At 44.5% G+C, this 23,967-nt stretch overlaps 1 protein-coding gene across 1 annotated transcript in view; it reads left to right on the forward strand.

Annotated features, from left to right (window-relative positions):
* The window catches only part of mtm1 (myotubularin 1), a 51,587-nt gene that overhangs the window by 20,515 nt on the left and 7,105 nt on the right, over nucleotides 1-23,967 (forward strand). The window contains exons 4-14 of the mRNA XM_061710680.1: nucleotides 3,052-3,146; nucleotides 10,002-10,118; nucleotides 10,200-10,301; nucleotides 12,249-12,332; nucleotides 13,667-13,816; nucleotides 15,546-15,731; nucleotides 16,694-16,876; nucleotides 19,018-19,173; nucleotides 19,938-19,985; nucleotides 20,120-20,212; nucleotides 23,371-23,484. Of these exons, the coding sequence (XP_061566664.1) occupies nucleotides 3,052-3,146; nucleotides 10,002-10,118; nucleotides 10,200-10,301; nucleotides 12,249-12,332; nucleotides 13,667-13,816; nucleotides 15,546-15,731; nucleotides 16,694-16,876; nucleotides 19,018-19,173; nucleotides 19,938-19,985; nucleotides 20,120-20,212; nucleotides 23,371-23,484 (1,328 nt within the window). The remainder of the gene's footprint in view (nucleotides 1-3,051; nucleotides 3,147-10,001; nucleotides 10,119-10,199; nucleotides 10,302-12,248; nucleotides 12,333-13,666; nucleotides 13,817-15,545; nucleotides 15,732-16,693; nucleotides 16,877-19,017; nucleotides 19,174-19,937; nucleotides 19,986-20,119; nucleotides 20,213-23,370; nucleotides 23,485-23,967) is intronic.

The raw sequence follows: 23,967 nt of genomic DNA on the forward strand, positions 1-23,967 counted from the left end.
TGCTGAAAACCAATACTGAACCAAAAACAGGAAGATACACTTATGCGAAACAGAAAGTCATGCCCCATTCAGTTCTAAAATAACACAAATCAGGACATAAAAAGGTACTCTGGTTGTTATCAGGTCTTAAAATAAAGTAAATGCAACAACAAAAACAATTAAAGCTGCAAGCAGCGATGAACGGGCCCTCGCACACTTGTGCACGTTCAGGCGTGCTGCAGTGGAAGCTTGTATGACTTGCATGTAGATTCTTCAGGCCTGGACATTTAGCGGATGACACCAGCCACGACTCTGTATATCAAACCATTCAAGTTATGGCAGAAAGTAGGAACTATCAAATATCGACCAATCAGATGAAGGGGGGGCACGCTTTTTGGCGTCTATCGTCGCCATGGCAACGCTTTTGACTGAGAAAAGTAATGCACATCGTCGCAGGATCGAGACGCACATTTTGATGTATATATGGTTTGGGCGAAGAAGCGGCCGAAGAAATTGCATAAATTGCGCCAAAATTACACTATTAATTCAAAATGGCCGACTTCCTGTTTGGTTTCGGACATGACGCCAAGAGACTTTTCTTTAAGTTGCGACATGATACAGGTGTGTACCGATTTCTGTGCATGTACTTCAAACCGTATTGTGGGGCTTGAGGCACAAAGTTTTCTAGGGGGCGCTATTGAGCCATTAGGCCACGCACATTAATGCAAACCATTAAATATCACATTTTTCGCCAGGCCTGGCTTGCGTGCAAAATTTGGTGACTTTTGGGGCACGTTTAGGGGGGCAAAAAGGCCCTCCTTTCATCAGAAGAATAATAATAACAATTCCTACAGATACAATAGGGCCTTCGCACTGTCAGTGCTCGGGCCCTAACAAGACGTGGTATAACTGTGCTGAAACACTGAGACAATGTGCAGTAGCAGGACTACGTCCACCCAGACTGCTTCCACATACATGAAGAGGCTAAGCGCCAGGCGCTGCCAATCAAACGTACAACTGTCGTCGATCATCTGGTTGGACACGGTTTCTGGTCCGGGCCTGTGGACCTTCGCTGCCACCATGTCACTTACTGTCAATAAAGATCACTAGAGCCATAAATGCTTTAAAAAACATAGTGCAAACACCACTATGAGTGAAGACGTCAGATGGCTGGTCTGGAGTAATCGGGTGACTTGTAACAAAATGCCAAGGATGAAAGCCTATTACGAGGCCTATTACCCATCGGTCTGGGATGATTACAAAACCATTTATAAGTCAATTTACGAACATTTATAAAGCTATTGACAAACATTTGTGAGACCTGTTTATGAACATTTATTAGACCAGTTATGAACATGTGTTAGGCCATTTACGAAAATTTGTTAGGTCATTTATGCACATTTTTTAGATCATTTACGAACATTTGTTAGGCCATTTACGAACATTTGTAAGGCCATTTACGAACACTTGTAAGGCCATTTACGAACATTTGTTAGGCCATTTACGAACATCTGTGAGACGGTTTACAAACATTTATAAGACCATTTACGAACATTTGTAAGGCCGTTGACGGACATTCGTTAAGCCGTTTAAGAACATTCGTTAGGCTGTTTACGAACATTCGTTAGGCCATTTACGAACATTCGTTAGGCCATTTACAAACACCTGTGAGACCGTTCATGAACATTTTACAAGACATTTTCAAACATTTGTTAGGTGAGAGGCATTATCCACAAGTCAAAAAGATTAAAAATGATCAAGACTAACAAAAGCGGACATCCAAGCAAGTTCACCCCAAAGTTTTGGAAAAACACTGAACAAGTCTGTAAGTAAGCTATGCTCTAGATGAGACCAAAGTAGTGATGTTCGGTCTCAATGTCCAGAGCCATGTTTATAGAAAACTAAACACCTCCGAGCCACTATCAAGATTGGTCGGGGATGAGTGACGGTCTAGACCTGGATGCCTGGCAATCTCCTCTGAGTCTTCTCCAGGCAAATGTGAGGACATCTGTCTGAGACTGGGTCATATGACAGGAAATGATCTTAAACACAGGAGCAAATCATCTTCAGACCTGCCTGTCTTTTACCAGAAGGCTAAATGGCCATTCCACTGGATTTTAGACCAGACCCCTTTCATTTTATTTCCAGTTTAGACAGTAGGGCTGGGCGATATGGACCAAAAGTCATATCTCGATATTTTCTAGCGGAATGGCGATACTCGATATATATCGATATTTTTTCTGTGCCATAATTGGGGTTTCCCCCAAAGCATTATAGCATAGCATCTCTGTTAGCTTCATTTTTTTCTGAGGCAAACCCTTAAAAAAACAGTCAGTTTTAATACAATGTCGTGCCAAATGTCATACAGGTACCTTTATTAACAGAGGTCTGCACAATATCAAAATTTATAAAACAAATGAAATAAAAATAAACTGCCTGCATATATAGAATAAAAATGCTTCTTGAATAAAATAAAACAAATATCCCTTTCCTGCATAACAATTAAATTAAAATATGCTGTGCAATTAATACAATGTAGACAGTAACAGGCAGAGTTTTCCGCCTGAAGTTCACAGTTGTGCATCATCTCGCGTTTGAAAATATATCGATATATATTAAAATATCGATATATCGCCCAGCCCTATTAGACAGTTTTTCACAGCTGTGAATCAGCAGTGAACTTCAGCGTCATTTCAGAATCCCTGAAACAAAAAATGAATCAAGATGTTCGATTGGTCAAAATTTGGTGATTTTGGTCCAAAGACCACGACCTGATCCAAGGGCTGTGATAGGACCTGAGGAGAGCCGTTTAAAACCAGTTTCAACCAACTGAAACCACGTTCTACAGAAGAGTGAGCCAGAACTGGTCCGCTACCACACGAGGGACTCGCACCCTCGTACAGAAACACCCTAGTTCTGGTTGTTCCTGCTGAGGGAGTCATGGGTGGTGTTAGGTTTTCACAAAGCACGTCTGTTCAGTTAATAATGGCACAGTTTGATGTTGGAACTTGTTGATGGAGGAGATGGTGGAGGAGAGGTCAGATGACTCTGTCTTTACTTGTGTGTTTTCAGATAAAGACATCATTTACATCTGTCCGTTCAATGGCGCTGTGAAGGGCAAAGTGCTGATCACCAACTACAGACTCTACTTCAGGAGCTCCGACGCTGTAAGTCCTGCTGAACTCAGCCGGCGGACCACGGGTGGGGAAGATGGAGTCCATCAACCGTTCTAGAAGTGACCGGGTTATTGAACGTATTGAACAGCTTGTCCCCGTGGGGTGGTACAGTAATCCCTCGCTATAACGCGTTTCACCTTTCACGGTCTCGCTGCTTCACAGATTTACATTATGCATCGTGTTCTGCATTCTGATTGGCTGAACAGTCTCCCCGCTTCTTCACTTCCTGTGTCAATAACGTTGGTTGCTTAGCAACAATGCTGAGAACGGCCAATGAACTTCAGCAGCAGCTCAAGAACGGGACCCTTTAATGAATCGTTCATTACAGTTCTCAAATATAATCCATGGTGGAATGTCGGTTTATAAGAATCTTTTTGCCCAGAAGAAAAAAAGAGCGTCAACAACAACAACCCGTAACTATGTTCTTCTCTGGAAAAAACACACCTGCACCACGAGCTTTAGAAGAAAAAGACGCTACAGAGCGAGTCCGGATGCAGCGGCATCAGAAGAGCAGTGGAATACACGCCAGTCACAATTTGTCCTACTGTACTTATTGTATTTTTTTTCATAATCATTTTTAATTTTCTCCCGTTCAAATCCAATTACTCGGGTCGTGGTGGGGCGGGGCTGATCTGATCTTGTTTAATAATTGTGAAAAAAGAAAAAAAGGTTGCTACTTTGCTGATTTCACTTATCACAGGTTCTTTTTGGAATGTAACCCCCGCAAAAAAACAGGGATTATTGTACCGTGTTTTCAACATGGACCCCTGCAGCACCCATCTGTTGGCGTTAACCCCAGATTCTGGAGGTCTGCTGTTCTGTCTTCCTGACACGGGCCTGGTTTACAGTCAGCCAGTTTGGGTATCATAATGATGCAGTCAAGGACAGCCGTGTTTGGTTTTGTTCCTGCTAACGAGGACCTTGAAGTCTGGTGGTTTTCATGTCTAAAAATGGTCCGAAATGTTCCCCGCCTCCGTCTCTCGGTCGGGTCACATAAAAAGGGAACTGTGAATTTAGTTGGAGCTGGAGGCCGTTCTACAGCATCTCTACGTGGTTGAGGTGTGGCCTGCACCGCTGCCCAAGGTCTATGTCCTCTGAAGCCACGCAGTAGTGGACTTACCTCCATGCTCAGGATCCCTGTCTTCATCTCATTGAGGGTCTCGTGTCTGTGGAGTTCTCTTGGCATGATGTTCATTTCTAGGAAGTGCAGCTACAGAAATAAACTGTCTCCATTTCTGGAAGGTTTGTGTGGATGATGAACCCTGTGAGAAGACTTTCTGTCCCTTTCCATTTTTTATTACAAATCCTGCAAAGCTCAGCTTGAGTTTACTCCCTTTAATTTGGATTATTTGGGTTTTACACATATGATTGTACTCGGCCCCTCCTTGAACCGCCACCTTACTGTGGTGGAGGGGTTTGTGTGCCCGAGTGATCCTAGGAGCTATGTTGTCGGGGGCACTTTCGCCCCTGGTAGGGACTCCCATGGCAAACAGGTCCTGGGTGACGGGCCAGACTAAGAGCGGTTCACAAGCCTATCATGATGACAAGTAAATCGAGGACCGTTACGTCGCCCGGATCGGCGTCACCGGGGCCCCGCCCTGGAGCCAGGCCTGGGGTTGGGGCTCGTAGGCGAGCGCCTGGTGGCCGGGTCTTTGCCCGTGGGACCCGGCCGGGCTTAGCCCGAAACGGCGACGCGGGTCCACCTTCCAGTAGGCCCACCACCCGCAGGAAGGACCATGGCAGGCCGGTGCATTGTGGGCTGGGTAGCAGTCGTGGCGGGGTGCCTCGACGACCCAATCCCTGGACATCAACCCTCACAGTGGGGACATGGAATGTCACCTCGCTGGGGGGGAAGGAGCCGGAGCTTGTGCGTGAGGTTGAGAGATACCGGCTAGAGATAGTCGGGCTCACCTCCACACATAGCTTGGGCTCTGGAACCCAGCTCCTTGAAGGGGGCTGGACCCTCCACTACTCTGGAGTTGCCCAGGGTGAGAGGCGGCGGGCTGGTGTGGGCTTGGTTATAGCCCCCCAGCTCAGCCGCCATGTGTTGGAGTTCACCCCGGTGAACGAGAGGGTCGTTTCCCTGCGCCTTCGGGTCGGGGATAGGTCTCTCACTGTTGTTTGTGCCTACGGGCCGAACAGCAGTGGGGAGTACCCGGCCTTCTTGGAGTCCCTGGGAGGGGTACTTGATGGTGCTCCAACTGGGGACTCCATTGTTCTACTGGGGGACTTCAACGCTCACGTGGGCAATGACAGTGATACCTGGAGAGGCGTGATTGGGAGGAACGGCCTCCCCGATCTGAACCCGAGTGGTGTTTTGTTGTTGGACTTCTGTGCGAGTCGCAGTTTGTCCATCACGAACACCATGTTCAGGCATAAGGGTGTCCATCAGTGCACGTGGCACCAGGACACCCTAGGCCGGAGGTCAATGATCGACTTTGTTGTCGTTTCATCTGACCTTCGGCCGCATGTCTTGGACACTCGGGTGAAGAGAGGGGCTGAGCTGTCAACTGATCACCACCTGGTGGTGAGTTGGATGCGCTGGCGGAGGAGGAGGTTGGACAGACCGGGCAGACCCAAACGGATTGTGAGGGTCTGTTGGGAACGTCTGGCTGAGCCCTCTGTCAGGGACATCTTCAACTCCCACCTCCGGGAGAGCTTCTCTCGGATCCCGGGGGAGGCGGGGGACATCGAGTCCGAGTGGACCATGTTCTCTGCCTCCATTGTCAACGCGGCGGCTCGAAGCTGTGGACGCAAGGTCTCCGGTGCCTGTCGTGGCGGCAATCCTAGAACCCGGTGGTGGACACCGGAAGTACAGGATGCCGTCAGACTGAAGAAGGAGTCCTACCGGGCTATGTTGGCCGGTGGGACTCCTGACGCAGTAGATAGGTACCGGCAGGCCAAGCGGGCCGCGGCTCGGGCAGTCTTGGAGGCAAAAACTCGGGTCTGGGAGGAGTTCGGGGAGGCCATGGAGGAGGACTTTCGGTCGGCCTCGAGGAAATTCTGGAGGACCGTTCGGCGCCTCAGAAGGGGGAAGCAGTACTCTGCCGGCACCATTTATGGTGCTGGTGGGGAGCTGTTGACCTCGACTGGGGACATTGTCGGACGGTGGAAGGAATACTTTGAGGATCTCCTTAACCCGACTGACATGCCTTCCACTGAGGAAGCAGAGGGTTGGGGCTCGGAGGCGTGCTCATCCATCACCCAAGCCGAGGTCACCGAGGTGGTTCGTAAGCTCCTCGGTGGCCGGGCACCGGGGGTGGATGAGATTCGCCCTGAGTACCTCAAGTCTCTGGATGTCGTAGGGCTGTCTTGGCTGACACGCCTCTGCGACATTGCATGGAGGAAGGGGACAGTACCGCTGGGGTGGCAAACCGGGGTGGTGGTCCCTCTGTTTAAAAAGGGGGACCGGAGAGTGTGTTCCAACTACAGGGGGATCACACTTCTCAGCCTCCCGGGGAAAGTCTACGCCAGGGTACTGGAGAGGAGATTACGGCCGATAGTCGAACCTCGGATTCAGGAGGAACAATGCGGTTTTCGTCCCGGTCGTGGAACACTGGACCAGCTCTATACCCTCCGCAGGGTGCTCGAGGGTTCATGGGAATTTGCCCAACCAGTCTACATGTGTTTTGTGGATCTGGAGAAGGCATTTGACCGTGTCCCTCGTGCCATTCTGTGGGGGGTGCTGAGTGAGTATGGAGTCCGGGGCCCTCTACTAAGGGCTGTCCGGTCTCTGTATGATCGAAGCAGGAGTCTGGTTCGCATTGCCGGCAGTAAGTCAGACTTGTTCCCGGTGCATGTTGGACTCCGGCAGGGCTGCCCTTTGTCACCGGTCCTGTTCATAATTTTTATGGACAGGATTTCTAGGCGCAGCCAGGGGCCGGAGGGGATCCGGTTTGGGAACCTCAGGATTTCATCTCTGCTTTTTGCAGATGATGTTGTCCTGTTGGCTTCATCAGACCGGGACCTCCAGCATGTGCTGGGGCGGTTTGCGGCCGAGTGCGACGCGGCAGGGATGAGAATCAGCACCTCCAAGACCGAGGCCATGGTTCTCGACCGGAAAAGGGTGGCATGCCTTCTCCGGGTGGGTGGAGAAGTCCTGCCTCAGGTGGAGGAGTTTAAGTATCTCGGGATCTTGTTCACGAGTGAGGGAACAATGGAGCGTGAGATTGACAGGCGGATCGGTGCAGCGTCCGCAGTAATGCGGTCGATGTACTGGACCGTCGTGGTAAAGAGGGAGCTGAGTCGAAAGGCGAAGCTCTCGATTTACCGGTCAATCTACGCCCCTACCCTCACCTATGGTCATGAACTTTGGGTAGTGACCGAAAGGACAAGATCGCGGATACAAGCGGCCGAGATGAGTTTCCTCCGCAGGGTGGCTGGACGCTCCCTTAGAGATAGGGTGAGGAGTTCGGTCACCCGGGAGGAGCTCGGAGTCGAGCCGCTACTCCTCCACATTGAGAGGAGTCAGCTGAGGTGGCTTGGGCATCTGTACCGGATGCCTCCTGGACGCCTCCCTAGGGAGGTGTTCCAGGCATGTCCCACCGGGAGGAGACCCCGGGGAAGACCCAGGACACGCTGGAGAGACTATGTCTCTCGGCTGGCCTGGGAACGCCTCGGACTCCCCCCGGAAGAGCTGGAGGAAGTGTCTGGGGTGAGGGAAGTCTGGGCATCCCTGCTGAGGCTGCTGCCCCCGCGACCCGGTAACGGATAAAGCGGGAGAAGATGAGTGAGTGAGTGATGAGTGAGTGATTGTACTCGGGCTGTCAGTTTAGCAACTTAATTAATTAATTACACTGCTAATTAACGCATTATGAAAATTAATGCAATTAATTATGAGTGGCAAAATGTGTGAGCATTTTAAATTTGGCCCATTGAGGGACCTGTAGGGAACTAGGCAGTGGCAGGTCACTTCCCACCTGCTGCTAGTCAAACTAACAAAGCAGTGACAGACCTGGACACGACTCAAATCTTTGCTAGGGCCTTTGAACGGCAAGTTTATGTATAAAAACAAAGAAGACGGGACTATCAACAAGAACGCATGATTTGTACATTTTGTAAAAAAGAATTTTCCTATCAGCGGAGCTGCTCCAGCCTGAATTATCATTTAAACACTAAACCTGTCCGGACAAGGTCCACTGTAGACGCTACAGGTACTAGTGCTAGCGTGAGCTCACTTTGCCAACCCACTCCTGCAGAATCTGGGAAACGAATGAGCAAAGCCACAACAGAAAAACTGACAAACTCAATCGCAAAGTGGGCTGCAGCTGATTCCAGGCCAATTTCAATCGGGGAAGACGAGAGCCTCAAGGAGGAATGGTGTCATAACCAAACCGTAGTAAAACCACTCCCCCAGGCCAACGTGCACACATGCTCGACCAACTGAACTGGAAGATATTTTTTCTTTTAAATTTCATTTATGAAACACACTAAACTAATAAAAATGTGGATTTCAAATCTTCTCTTCTTAGTGTATTCAATTGATTAGTCATGCAGTGCAATTTTGTAATGTCCCAGAATTCAAATTCTTTATTTGGGGACCTTTAGCAGATATGAGATTAAAATGAGATTAATTAGATTCATTAATTATAAATTCTGTAATTAATTAGATCGATTTTTTAAATCGCCTGACAGCACTAGATTGTACCTGTAAAAGGTTAGTTTTGGTAGCACGTAAAAGTTCTGCAGACCTCTGACTGGTCAGAGAGGTGTGGTGTTCCAGTCCTCGAGGGCTGCTGCCCTGAAGGTTTCCTGTGTCTCGCTCCGTTGACAGACACACCTGAAATGAGTGGACCATTATCAGGCTCTCCACACGTCTGACGCTCATTTGCATTAGGGCTGTTGAAGCAGGGAAACATCTAAAACATGCAGCACAGCGGTCCTCCAGGACCTGAATGGGACACCCCTGAACACTTTCATGAAGCAGTGCTCTTGTCCTGCACATTGCACTTCCTGTTTCCTGAAGAAACAAGTCATCTGGAGAGCCTTGTAAATATGCGCCTATTGTAAGTGTAACCATGGAAACAGCCCGGCACGTGTGCAGAGGTGCATGAGCTAAAATAACATGAGCAGTTATGGATGGATGATGGGTGGGTGGGTGAATAGATGGATGGATGGATGGATGGATGGATGGATGGATGGATGGATGGATGGACCTGGGGAAGCAGAGGCAGCTGCTCTGACCTGCAGTCCTGCGGTTCTCCAGCAGAGGTCTCCAGTGAGGCTTCACCTTCCTCCCCCAGCTGTCTGGAGGAGTCTTCTCAAGTGTTGTGAGGGAGAATGACAACATTACAAGAGCCGTGGAAACGTTATTGTCCTTGAAACAAGAACAAGGATGTTTATTAATGAATGAAGCCGAGGAGACGAAACATGAACCATTTAGGGTTCACGTTGTCCACAAACCAAAGTTTTGCTTTGTTCTTTTTTTATTTTATTTGAGCTTTCCTCCTGACCCCTCCTTTTTATTTCTTTTTTTATATGGATTTTTAATATATAATATTTATATAATTAATATAATATATATTTATATTATATATAAAAAATATATATATATTAAATATATATATATATATATATAAATAATTTACTTATATATATTTATATATATATATATATATATATATATATATATATATAATTTATATATGTATATATATATTAATATTTATAATATAATTTTATATATATATATATATAAATTATTTTTATTTTTTTAAGCAAGGAGAGGGGGGGGGGGGGGGTCGGGGTGGGAAACCCCTCCTTTTTCTGATTCTGGGATGCAGACCTTTGGGCAGCACATACGTGATGCGTTTGCTGTGGAGATAACGCCGACTGTGTTTGTGGCAGGACGTGACGGTGGCGGTGACGCTGGACGTCCCTCTGGGCGCCATCAGTCGGGTGGAGAAGATGGGCGGCGCCTCCAGCAGAGGAGAAAACTCGTACGGCCTGGATATCACCTGCAAGGTGTGCTCGTGTCGTCCAGAACGCTGCTCTGTGTTTTCTGCTGTTTCTGTGTGTGGATGCTGAGGCTCTCCGTGTCTCCAGGACATGAGGAACCTGAGGTTCGCCTTGAAGCAGGAGGGCCACAGCAGGAGAGACATCTTTGAGAATCTCTTCAGATACGCCTTCCCTCTGTCACACAACCTGGTGAGAAAACCTCCCGCCGTCCAACCAAGGACAGGTTCTTTTAGTGACACCTGACCAGAGGTGGGCAGAGTAGCCAAAAACTGTACTCAAGTAAAAGTACTGTTACTTCAGAATAATATGACTCAAGTAGAAGTAAAAAGTAGTCATCCAAATAATTACTTGAGTAAAAGTAAAAAAGTACTCGGTGAAAAAACTACTCAAGTACTGAGTAACTGTTGAGTAACGTCTGATTTATTTTTTTAACACAACCATTCAAACAGACAAAAGTAAAAAAAAAAATCAACTTCAGCCAAATTAAATCAATAAAATAATAAAATGAATAAAAAATAAAAAATAGCTTAAATTAAAATAAGCTTAAAGTAAATGCAAGTACTTTAATAGATAATAGAATAACAGAATAAAAAAATAAATTAAGCGCAAGTAGCACAAAATTTCAAGCCTTTGTACTTTTCTTTTTTAACCAGGCAGAACAAGAACAAGCCCATGAACTCATATAAACTCTGTGTGTGTCTGAGTCTGTGTATATGTGACAAAACATGCAAAAACAAAACCCAAAGAATCACCCAGTGATGTCATGAGATTGACGCGTACACAGAGGGGATAAAAGAAAAGTAACAGCTCAACGTGGCCTAATGTAGTGGAGTAAGAGGAACAGTTTCTTCTTCACAAATCTACTCAAGTAAAATTAAAAAAGTATAGTGATTCAAAACTACTCCTAAAAGTACAACATTTACATTTTACCAAAAAGGATGGCAACAGGGCTACTTGCAATACTTGCAATGTGGACATTTCAACAAAGGGAGGAAACTGTTAGGGCTCGGCCGGCTGGTGCTTTCCTCCCTAACCCGGTTGCGCTGGGGGCGCGGAGTCGGCGCAGCGTCTGGCAGGAAGAGCCGCGCGCTCGGCCACACGGACGAGCCGGGCGCTCCGGCGGACAGCTGCAGCTCGTCAGCTGCAGCGCATCAGCTCATCTACGGGAGAAGTTAAAGAGCATCTACCACTAGCTTCTCCTTTCATAAAGGCAGGGAAGAGTATCAGGCCAGAATAGATGAATGTCACCAAGCAGTGACTGAGTTTGTGGTGTTGAACATGTTACTGGACATTCTTGTGTAATTGCCACAGAGTAATTTGTTGTATTTAGTTAATTTCTACAGAAGAATATTCATTTTATTTTATATATATATATATATATATATATATATATATATATATATATATATATATATATATATATATGGCAGCTAATGATGTTGTAGGGACCAATCAGCTCCCAGAATGCTGATAGAACTGCTTTCAGAAACATCGTTGGTCAGAATTATCAAACAGATCCAGGGCAGCAAACAGAGACGGATGAAATCAGTTTTGTTTTTTCCCACATTCTGTTTTTAGTTTTTCCATTTTCGTTTTTTTTGGGGAATTTGACATTTTTGAGAATTTGGTTTTTAGCATTTTATGCAAATGTAACCCCAAGAAAGTATATAAAGCAATGAAATATAGACAATTTATGCTCTTATAACTAAAACTTTAATGTTTTCACTTTTAAACATATTTAAAGTTAAAAACATGGCAGTAGTTATTCTCGTGTCCAACAAAACATTTCTTGTTCTTCTTTCATTCTTTCAGTTTTTGGGCATAAACAAAAAAATTCCAAAAGTTATTTGTATGAAATAAATAACTAGGAAATAAATAACTCAAATATGCCTTTCAATATCCATTTAAAGTGCAAAAAAAAGTGCAACAGCTCAGTTCACCAGGCGAAAATGTAATAATGAAAAAAATTGATCTTTAGACATACGAAATCGATTTTTAGGAATTAATATGAGAATCGATTCAGAATCGGAAAATCAATTTTTTCCACACAGGCCTAGTATCAAGTACAGGTGTGTCCGTTTCCGGGGACTACATTGATGTGTGTTTGTTCGGCTGACCTGCTCTTCTCTCCTCCAGCCTCTGTTTGCATACGTGACTCAGGAGAAGTACGCCGAGGTCGGCTGGAGCATCTACAACCCCGTGGAGGAGTTCAGACGGCAGGTAAGGAGGAACACTCCGCTCACCTGACACTAATCTTCCTACGGAAGAGTGTTAGGGCCAGGCAGGAGAAAAAATATTTGAGAGGGGAAGATTTTTTTTTATTGTGCACTTCGAGAAAAAAGTTGAAATGTCGGGATTAATGTTGAAATGCAATTTCAATAATAGAGTCGAAATTTCGTGAATAAAGTTGAAATACAATTTGGTGAATAAAGTGGAAATGTCTCCTCTGGCCCATCAAATCCAGTTAGGAGAGGGACTGACAGCTCTGCAGCAGCAGCCGTAACTAAATAACTAACTAACTTACATCCTTGGAGTGTCTATAGGCCTACGAAGCATTTTGTAAAGACAGTCACATGCGCTGTTTGTTATATTCTCAGAAGGTTGACTTTATTCTCGAAATTTTGACTTTTTTTCTCAACATTTCCACTTTATTCTCAAAATTGTACATCAACATTATTCTCAACATTTCGTCTTTTTTCTCAACATTTTGACTTTTTTCTCGAAATTGTACTTCACCATTAATCTCGACATTTTGACTTTTTTCTCGAAGTGCATAATGAAAAAAAAATCTTCCTCCTCTAAAATATAATTTTTATTTTTCTCCTGCCTGGCCCTAATACTCTTCCGTATATTCCTGTATGTTCACTGGGAAGAAAAAGAGATTGACTGGTTTTCAGCATGAATTGGTCAAACAGCTGAGTCACTAACATCCACGCTGGAATCAGACCTCGATGTGATGTAATCTGATGGAAATCTGACAAAATGACCAAATGGTCTTTATATCATTTAATGAAAACCTTGCAAGGGATCAGCAAACAATCACAACAGTATAACTGCACACTGATGGTTTGCTCCAAGGTGTAGGTGTGTTTTATAGACAAAGATTGTGTAAGTAAATGTATAATAATCTATAGGTGTGGTGTGATGCCAAATTCCTTCCTGGATTCAGATAAAGTTAAACAACAAACAAAGAGCATAAGATAAGATTATTGCATTTCTAAGACTCAGACAGTGAGTTCATTCAAAGTACAAGTCTGGAATCAAAATGCATAATATGAAGCATTACCATGTGTCTGAAATGTAGAATACAATGTTATTTTTCCATTACACTGACGACCAGGTCTGGTGGAAGTCGGCCAGAGCAGCTTCAACCAAGCGCGTGTTTTAGCAGAAGGAAGTTATGGTAGTTTGTGGTACTGGCTTGAGGACGCTGTGTTTTTGTTACTGTAAGAGACATTTTATGGAAAATGAATGCAGAAAACCAGTAAACTCCCACGCTGTTAGCAAAGCTGGCCCCCCGTGAGACGACCTAATCCGTGTTTTTCCTTCTCAAGGGCCTACCGAACAAGAAGTGGCGTATTTCATTCACCAACAAGAGCTACGAGCTCTGCGACACCTACCCCACTGTCCTGGCCGTTCCCGTCAGAAGCACCGAGGACGACCTCAAGAGAGTCGCCGCCTTCCGGTCGAGAGGACGGATCCCGGTGAGGACAGGAGTCCAATTATAATAATAATAATAATGACTTGGATTTATATAGCGCCCTTCTAGGCACCCAGAGCGCTTCACAGAAATCATTATTCATTCATACACATTCTCTCCAGTGGTGGTAAACTACATTTGTAGCCACAGCTGCCCTGGGGCAGACTGACAGAAGCGTGGCTGCCATATCGCGCCTAACGGCCCCTCCGACCACCACCAACATTTATACACATTCACACACATTCACACAGGGCAAGGTGGGTAAGGTGTCTTGCCCAAGGACACTACGACAGCAAACTGGGACAGAGCGGGATTCGAACCGCCGACCTTCCGATCATTGGACGACCCGCTCTACCACCTGAGCTACTGCCGCCCCGGCAATTCACGTAGCATGACTCCAAATCAGACAAGCACGGCTCGTGTATCCAGTAGAGCTTTGAAGTAGAGGCTGCGTTGGGATCCGAGGGACCCAACGCAAATCTGGCGGGAGCGGGGTGGCGGTTTGAACTTTGTTGCAGGCGGCTAAAAAAAACACAGCGGGATCGGGATGTAGTCTAGTGATAAAATGGAAATCAATTACGTGGAAAAGAACCTCAAACAAGGTATTTACAAAACAAAGACAATGCAAGGCAAGTCAGATGTTTGTAGAATATCTGTCTTGCATCTTGGAAGAGAGACGCGAGATTGGGACGCAGTCGGTCAGCAGCATTCTTTCCCTCCAGCAATATAATGGCCAAGTGATTCATTTGTTAAATTAATTTGTTTCATTCGTTAACTTTCAATTATCCATCAAGCTCCACAATGATCATGTTAACATTAAATCAGATAGATTTGTCCAGGACATTTATCTTGCAGGACGGCAGAAGACACTAAATCAATCTTTGTAGAGGGTCTGCCTTGACGTCAACTGGACCAGCCCCCTTACTCACACTGAGTGGCAAAAATGGCTGCAACTAGTGGAGAAGACGGGATCAGTTGATTATCGGCTTAAATTAGCGTCAGTTGGACTTGACAGTGACCCGTACAGTTACCCCAAGAACCAGTGGTCCATGGACATTAATATTTGGCCACAAATCAAGTTTCCTGATATTTATATGTACTTAATTTCTACGCCGGGAAATACACGAAGCAAAGCTTGAAGGCATACAAAAGTCTTGACGCTTGGTCCGACTTCAAGGCAGGATTTGTTGTAGAAATTAAAGTGATGAGGACACCGAACTTTATGATTTGACCGTTTAACGTTAGCCCAAACATCCAACATTACTTGATACAAAATGGGAACCGCAAATCCACGTTTCGGTGCCTGGAATCCAGTTGTTTCTGCGAATTACAGCGATCCATTTGTCCCTCTTAAGCTTAATTTTCGGAAGTCTGTAAAACTATAACTCCGATTTCTTGCTAAATCTATGAGTACAGTCGATCGCACAACAGCTCTTTCCCATTCCCAGTTTTCCAGTTGCTCAAACTGAAAGTTTACGCTGCCACTCAGTCTTTCTGCCACTCAGTCTTTCTGCCACTCAGTCTTTCTGCCACTCAGTGGGCGAAACCCGCTGTGACGTCATGCACATTCCCTCTAGTATTGTGCGGGCATGAATTCTCAGAGTTTTGCGGATGCGGGCGGGAGCAGATATAAACACTGTGGGAGTGGGCGGGAGCGGGATGAAGAAAACAGGGCTCTACTTTGAAGAGGTCCAACGGCACCAGCTGGGTCTGACGGGCTCTCTGCTCCGCAGGTTCTGTCGTGGATCCACCGGGAGAACCAGGCGGTGATCGTCCGCTGCAGCCAGCCTCTCGTCGGGATGTCCGGGAAGCGAAACAAAGACGACGAACGCTACCTGGACCTGATCAGGGAGGCCAACGACACCCCCAAGCTCACCATATACGACGCCCGGCCCAACGTCAACGCCGTGGCCAACAAGGTCAGAGGGGCCACTGTAACCGTAGATTCACACTGAAAGCGTTAAAAATCGCCTGTCGATGCCTGCAATGGGCGGGGCTTCAAGCTGCGCTGCAGAACTGGAGGGAACAAAGTGTATATAGTCTACATATCTACATATCTATATATATATATATATATATATATATATATATATATATATATATATATATATAGCGTGCACACCTCAGTTTCCTATGTCTCCATGGATCACACTTTGGGAAGCCTTCTTTATATTTCAGCGTTATTTCTGCATAGATAAGAGTGAATTTGATGTCCGCGGATCAACATCAACCATCAGAACCGTTGGTCCCAGTGAAGCTGCAGTCTGTTTTGTGATTAATAAGTAAGTTTTTTTTAAAGTATTATTTTGCGTTGTATCGATGTAGAAAATAAAATAGTTCAGACCATCCAGCTCCTCAACCATCAGTTACGTGTTTCACATGAGCAGTTCAGGTAAAAACATTTAGTTCAGGTAAAAACGGCAGCCAAATCAGCAAAAATGTCAGTTTGCCGGATGAAATATATTAATTCCTGATAAAATAAGTTTGTTAGTGCACAGCTCTGCCCCTGTACGCATATGAATGAGTGTACGTTTGTGTGTACACAAAAGTATAATCTGCATTGAGGCTTCTCGCTTTGGGAATCCCGGTCTGTGATTGGACGCTGCCTCGGCGTCGCCGCTGCTCATTTGCATAAAATTGAGATTTTGTTTAAACTTCAAATTGACGCTCTGAATGTCTCCAACGCCTCTGTGGCGTCCGACGCCTTTTTCAGCGCGCTTTCATAGACAATGAATGGCAGCCGGACGCCTATGACCCCTGTGGCGCTTTCAGTGTGAATCCAGGGTAAGAGGTCAAAGGGCGGGGCTGCTGCAGCTGCTCAGGACGGGAGCAGGTTTACCTGTCAGGTGTTCGCTCGGCTGAGTTGTTCTTGAATCCCCAGGCCACCGGAGGCGGCTACGAGGGCGATGAGTACCAGAACGCCGAGCTGGTGTTCCTGGACATCCAGAACATCCACGTCATGAGGGAGTCCCTGAAGAAGCTCAAGGACATCGTCTACCCCAACGTGGAGGAGTCTCACTGGCTGTCCAGCCTGGAGTCCACGCACTGGCTGGAGCACGTGAAGGTAGGAAGCAGCAACGGGGAACGCTTCTCCGCACAAGAGCCGCCGCTTTAGGTTTTCAGGTCCACGTCGGTGCAGGATCAGTCATGTGTGGTATGTCAGACCAGAACTGCAGCTCCTGGTCTCCTCAGGTCCAGATGTTTCTGGGCTGATGTTAGAAGATGAGGAGATGCTTCACAGCTGTGAACGTCACCCTCTTAACTAGTGATGCACCGAAATGAAAATTTGTGGCCGAAACCGAAAATAATAATAAACACTTGGCCGAATACCGAACAATACCGAACATGGTTCTTCGCAGTTTTTCATTTATTTTGCCAATTTTTTCACCATTGCATTTATCAAATACATTTGATTTAGGCATGCTTTTAAAAGAAAAGAATCTTTTACAAAATTACAAGGTAGAAAATATTTATTGAACATAAAAAACAGCATTATGTTGTTTTGGTTTCACCTCCTGATGAATGTTAGGTAAAATTCTTATGTGGTTACTTTTTGGTTGGCCAACGATTTATGTTTGTGGTGCGCAACCGTTACGCGAGCGGTCAGTCTATTTCCTTATATTACAACGCCGTTATTAATTGTTCGATTTTTTTCCCACTTATTCCACCGAACACCGAAAGTGTTTTTTTGCCATTTTCGGCCGAACAATTTCGGTTACCGAACAATCGGTGCATCACTACTCTTAACAACTTTACTGAGACGTGTTGCTGTTAAGCTCATTTTTCCTCCAGACGCTGTAGATTTCCTCATGTGAATGAGTTGACATGTTTTCTTCATTCTGCTGTTCGGAACCACCTGCAGAAACATGGACCCGGGTCTTCACGGTAGATGGCTGTGTTGGGTCCCGCCGGGTCCCGCGGGAACCAACGCAAATCTGGCAGGAGCGGGCGGTTTGAACTTTGCTGCGGGCGGCTAAAAAAAAAACACTGCGGGATCCTGATGTAGTCTAGCGACAAGATAAAAAATCAATGACGTGGAAAAGAACCTCGAACAAGGTCTTGACAAAGCAAGGCCAGTCAGATATTTGGAGAAACTGCGTTTAGTGTCTGTGGAGCATCTTGGAAGAGAGAAGCACGCGATTGGGACCGCAGTTGGTCAGCAGCATTCTCTTCCTCCACAGCAATGTAATGGCCAAGTGATTCATTTGTTAAATTAATTTTTTTCATTCGTTAACTTTGTTTATTTCATGTTATTTATTAGTGTTATCTGAGCCAATCACAGCCTACTCTCGTTGCTATAACCTCAACCACATAATTGATGCTGCGCGAAAGGTGAAATAGCTTGTGTGATGATGACAATGATGGATTTGCATCTAACTTTGGGTTAGGTGACCTATGAACTGTCAATTATCCATCAAGCTCCACAATTAGGGTTGTCCCGATCAGGATTTTTTAACTTCCGATCCGATCCCGATCACTTGAGTTTGAGTATTTGCCGATCCCGATTTTTCCCGATCCGATAAATTTTTTTGGCTCCCGATATATTTCCGATACTTTTTCCCGATCAGGTACATTTTGGCAATGAATTTAAAAAAAAAAAAAAAAAAAAGTTGAATGACATCCTGTCAAACTCACAAACACAAGAAAATTAAAATACTTTTTGGCTTAACCTTAGTGCAACATTCTGAAAGGCATGAAATGAATAGCAGCACCTTAATGCAACATGAACATATATAAAATGTCAAAATTCAAACATGTAAACCATGTTAGTTTCGCTTACTTCGCCGGCCGGAAATTACGTTAAATGCGACGATATATAAAACGATTTAATATATATTAAAAACATTAATAACTAGGTATGTCCCAATACCTTTTTGGCCGATACAGATGTTTTGAAAATGCCGTGATCGGGGCCGATAGATCGGACAACACTATCCACAATGATCATGTTAACATTAAATCAGATAGATTTGTCCAGGACATTTCTCTTGCGGGACGGGAGAAGACACTAAATCAATGCATCTCTATTATTGTGCGGCATGAATTCTCAGAGTTCTGCGGGAGCGGGTGGTAATGGTCAGAAATGCAGCGGGAGCGGGATGAAGAAAACAGCACACTAACCCGCACAGGGCTCTACTATACAGTTCAGGAGAGGCTTCTTCCCTCGCATCTAAGTGTCTGAATGAATGCCATTGTTGTGTGCAGCTGGTGTTGTCGGGAGCCATCCAGGTGGCAGACAAGGTGTGCAGCGGGAACTCGGTGGTGGTCCACTGCAGCGACGGCTGGGACCGGACCGCTCAGCTCACATCGCTGGCCATGCTGATGCTGGACAGCCACTACCGCACGCTCAGAGGCTTCCAGGTGAGGAGCCGGCACAGGAACGCTGGAGGGGGCAGACGCCCCCCGAGTTAGTCCTCAGAAACGCCCGAGAACTAGGGATGGGCGGTATGGACTAAAACATTTATCACAATAATTTCTGATAATTTCTGATTTATCCCGATAACGATAAAAATGACGATTAAAAAAATATACCAATTCAACTCCACCTTTGTAACTATAAATCTATCACCACATTCAGTCTTTGGAGAAAAAGACTGCTCTAAAAGATACTAAATGCTACTAAACTACACCAATTAAATTGAATTGATAAAAACCAATTAAATGAGTTACACCTGTAAAACTGTAATGACTCAGATCCACCATGTTTGTTACACAAACACGTATCAACGGGAATTTATCTTTCTTTCTTTCTTTCTTTCTTTCTTTCTTTCTTTCTTTCTTTCTTTCTTTCTTTCTTTCTTTCTTTCTTTCTTTCTTTCTTTCTTTCTTTCTTTCTTTCTTTCTTTCTTTCTTTCTTTCTGGGTCATTTCCTTCCTGCCTTCCTTCCTTCCTTCCTTACTTCCTTCCTTCACGTACGTTGTGCGTGGATTTAACACAGAACCATAAATCAGCTTTACACAAAAATGTAATCAATGGGAATTTATCATTTTTACCGCAAGATGACAAATTCTTACCGTGGGGAATTTTTTTGGCAGTATATCGTGAATGGTAAAATATCGCCCATTCCTACCGAGAACGTGCTTGAATCCAGTTTCAGTCATTGTTTCTTCAATGTTCTGTTCCAGGTGCTGATTGAGAAAGAATGGATCAGCTTTGGCCACAAATTCGCCTCAGTAAGTAACCAGGAACGACGGGGTTCAGGTCCATCCTCACAAGTCAGCGGACTCTTCTTCTGATTCTTCTGTGTGTGTGTGTGTGTGTGTGTGTGTGTGTGCGTGTGTGTGTGTGTGTGTGTGCGTGTGTGTAGAGGATAGGTCATGGAGACAAAAACCATGCGGATCAGGACCGGTCCCCCATCTTTGTTCAGTTCATCGACTGCGTTTGGCAAATGACCAAGCAGGTACGTCTGGGTCTGAACGTCACCTCAACCGTACTGTTCGTCTCACACTGTTTGTTTGTTTTTGTTTAGCTGTACGCTTTTAAAATTATCCTGAGATTATCATCTGCTGACTAACTAAAAAAACTAACACTAAATTATTTAATTCAGTCAGAAATAACTTTTGTAATGAACAAACTCTGCTGCTCATAAGACTATAAAATAATAAAGTTGATTCAAGTTTAATCCTAGAACTTCACAAAGATGTCTAGAAAACTCAACCGGGGTTGGATGTAGAGGACAGAGTTGGATGAAGAGGTCAAGGTTGGATGTACAGGACTGTCTCAGAAAATTAGAATATTGTGATAAAGTCCTTTATTTTCTGTAATGCAACAATGTCATACATTCTGGATTCATTACAAATCAACTGAAATATTGCAAGCCTTTTATTATTTTAATATTGCTTATCATGGCTTACAGCTTAAGATAAGATCAAATATCATATCTCAAAAACTATTCTGGGAATCTTAATCTTAAACTGTAAGCAATAATCAGCAATATTAAAATAATAAAAGGCTTGCAATATTTCAGTTGATTTGTAATGAATCCAGAATGTATGACATTTTTGTTTTTTTAATTGCATTACAGAATACTGTACTAATAATACTAATAATAATTGCAGAATACTTCAGAAATGTTTCTGTCCTCGGACTGCAGCTTCCTCAGCGGCTGCAGATGTCTGAGCTCCAATTTACTAGGACTTCTGTCAGAACGGGGCTGTGTAGGAGACGCACCTGCAGCAGGAAGTTCAGGGCAGCTCTGCAGCTTCGCTCAGCACAGTGCAGCCGACAGGAAGCTGTGGCTTTGCAACATGAGCCACATGTTTTCTGAGAAGCTTGCTAGGGATGGGCGGTATGGACTAAAAAATGTATCACGATCATTTCTGGCATTTATCCAGATAACGATAAAAATGACGATAAAAAAAATTTCTTTCTTTCTTTCTTTCTGGCTCATCTTTCTTTCTTTCTTTCTGGCTCATCTTTCTTTCTTTCTTTCTGGCTCATCTTTCATCCTTCCTTCCTTCCTTCCTTCCTTCCATCCTTCCTTCCTTCCTTCCTTCCTTCCTTCCTTCCTTCCTTCCTTCCTTCCTTCACGTACGTCGATTTATCGCTGTCTTCGCTTTACACAAATACGTCATAAACGGGAATTTATTGTTTTTACCGTGAGATACAAATTCTTACCGTGGGGAATTTTTTTGACGGTTTATCGTGAACGGTAAAATATCGCCCATTCCTATTCAGAAGCAGCCACTTCTCTGCCGTTGGTCCTGCTCTGGTGCATGTGAGCCGCGTTCAGGGTCTGCTTCTTAACTTCATTCACCTGCGTGAGTGTGAGTGAAGCATTCTGACTTCTATAACTGAGCGGAGATAGTCAGGGTCGGTTTGTTTTGAGGAGAAGCTGTTATTGTGTCAGAGGTTGACTCCTGGTCACCAATCACAACGTCAGTATCGGTTCTGATTTCACTCCAATGAAATTCGTCCATCCATCCTCGTTTTAGATGTTGTTTCAAAAACAAAATCAGGAAGGAGTCCTACTGGAACAAACATTAATCCAGGACCTGGATGTCCAGCAACGTCAGTCAGACTGGCGGGGTCCTGGAGGGGTTGCGGGGGTTAAAGTGCTGTAAGAGCAGCCAATGAGCTACAGGCCATCCCGCCAGCCCTAACTATGCAACATTTATTCAGACGTAAACTGCTTTTAACCAGATTGTAAACATGTTTATTTCTGCTGTAAAGAGCAATGGTCCTGCCCTAGTGGTTGATAGAGGAACTGCAGGGCCAGATCTGGATCCTAGTGGTCGGTAGAGGAACTGCAGGGCCAGATCTGGATCCTAGTGGTCGGTAGAGGAACTGCAGGGCCAGATCTGGATCCTAGTGGTCGGTAGAGGAACTGCAGGGCCAGATCCAGTCTCTAGTAGTCATTACAAGTATTGCCACCATCTGGCTGATGGTAGACCAGTGAAGGTCTGACGTCGTCTGAAAGGAAATTAAGAGGTTTAAGAGGAAGGTAGGAGGTCTGAAATGAAGGTAGGTTTGAAAGGAAGGTAGGAGGTTTCAAAAGAAGGTAGGAGGTTTCAAAGGAAGGTGGTATGTAGGGCTGTTCGATTTTGCCCAAAAATAAAATCTCGATTTTTTTTCTCTCAAAATCCGATTTTCGATTACGATTACAATTAGTTTGTGAATTGACAAAAGGAAAAGAAATGATTTCAAATATGCTGTTTTTTATTGAACATTTGCCCCATTGGGCTTTAAGTGCAAACTTTGCTCTTATTAAACCAAAAATGAATTAATAAAGTGCAAAACTCTGTAAAATAAGTTGAAAAAAAGTTTTAAAAAATATAATAAAATATAAAGTTTTATCTCTGAAAAAAAAAAAATCAGCAAATCAGCACTTGCAAACATACAGTAAGTTATATTTCCAATTAAATAAAACAAGACATCAAATTAAACTAAACTGGGTCTTTGCATGCTAAATAATAATGCAACCCATGAAGGAGGTAGAAGTGTGTAATGTCAGTCATTACATTTGCTTGTATTGAGAGGTATTTCCATCAATCATTAATATGTGTGCAGACAAGTTAAAAAAAAAAAAGTAAAAAATCGATTTTACGATTTTCACGTTTTAACATCGTTCTAATTACATAATCGCGATTACGATTTAAAATCGATTAATCGAACAGCCCTAGTGGTATGTTCATAGGGAAGATGGGCGGTCTCAAAGGAATGTAGGATATATTTATAGGGAAGATAGGAGATCTCAAAGGAAGGTAGGAGGTTTATAGAGACAATAGGAGGTCTCAAAGGAAGATATGAAGTTTATGGGGATGTTAGGAGGTCTCAAAGGAAGGTAGAACGTTTCAAAGGAAGTTAGGAGATCTCAAAGGAAGGTAGGAGGTTTATGGGGAAGATAGGAGGTCTCAAAGAAAGATATGAAGTTTATGAGGAAGTTAGGAGGTCTCAAAGTAAGATATGAAGTTTATGGGGAAGTTAGGAGGTCTCAAAGAAAGATATGAAGTTTATGGGGAAGTTAGGAGGTCTCAAAGGAAGGTAGAAGGTTTCAGTGTAACATGAAAGCACGTCCATCTCCATCATTGGTTCTTGATGGGTGTCTCTTTCTTTCAGTTTCCTACAGCCTTTGAGTTTAACGAGCACCTCCTGCTGACCATCCTGGATCATCTCTACAGCTGTCGCTTCGGGACGTTCCTCTATAACTGTGAGAGTGCACGAGACGCAAACGTAAGATGACCTGGATGTAGAATTTTGTGTTTTCTTGTGGTGTTTCTCCTCCCAGATTGTTGCACTCCTGGACGGTTCTGTGTTCCTGATCCCACCAAAGTTGTGATGCTCTGTAGGCTTTAGTAGAGCAGACCAGTTCAGCTCCTGGACTCTTCTTGCATGAGGCCAACCATGTCTAACGGATGGAGTATGTGGTTTAGGAGTGTCTCTGAAGAGAATGCTGTCTGTCCGTCCCTCTCTGGGCTACCTGGAATCAGGTTGAATTGGCAGTAAGTTGAGCAGAGGTCCAAGACCTCCTCTGAACCAGTCTCGTCAGTTTCCTGTTTTTCTGAAGGTACATCAACAGTACCGGTTCAGAGCCAGGACAACCGGTGCTACTCTTCAATTCAATTCAAAACAACTTCATTAATCCCTTTAAGGGCAATTTGATTTGGCAGCTCACACCCAAACACACACATAACAAACGCATAACACAGTCAATAG

The sequence above is a fragment of the Cololabis saira genome, chromosome 20, assembly GCF_033807715.1.
Source record: "Cololabis saira isolate AMF1-May2022 chromosome 20, fColSai1.1, whole genome shotgun sequence".
In the NCBI taxonomy this organism is placed as follows: Eukaryota; Metazoa; Chordata; class Actinopteri; order Beloniformes; family Belonidae; genus Cololabis; species Cololabis saira.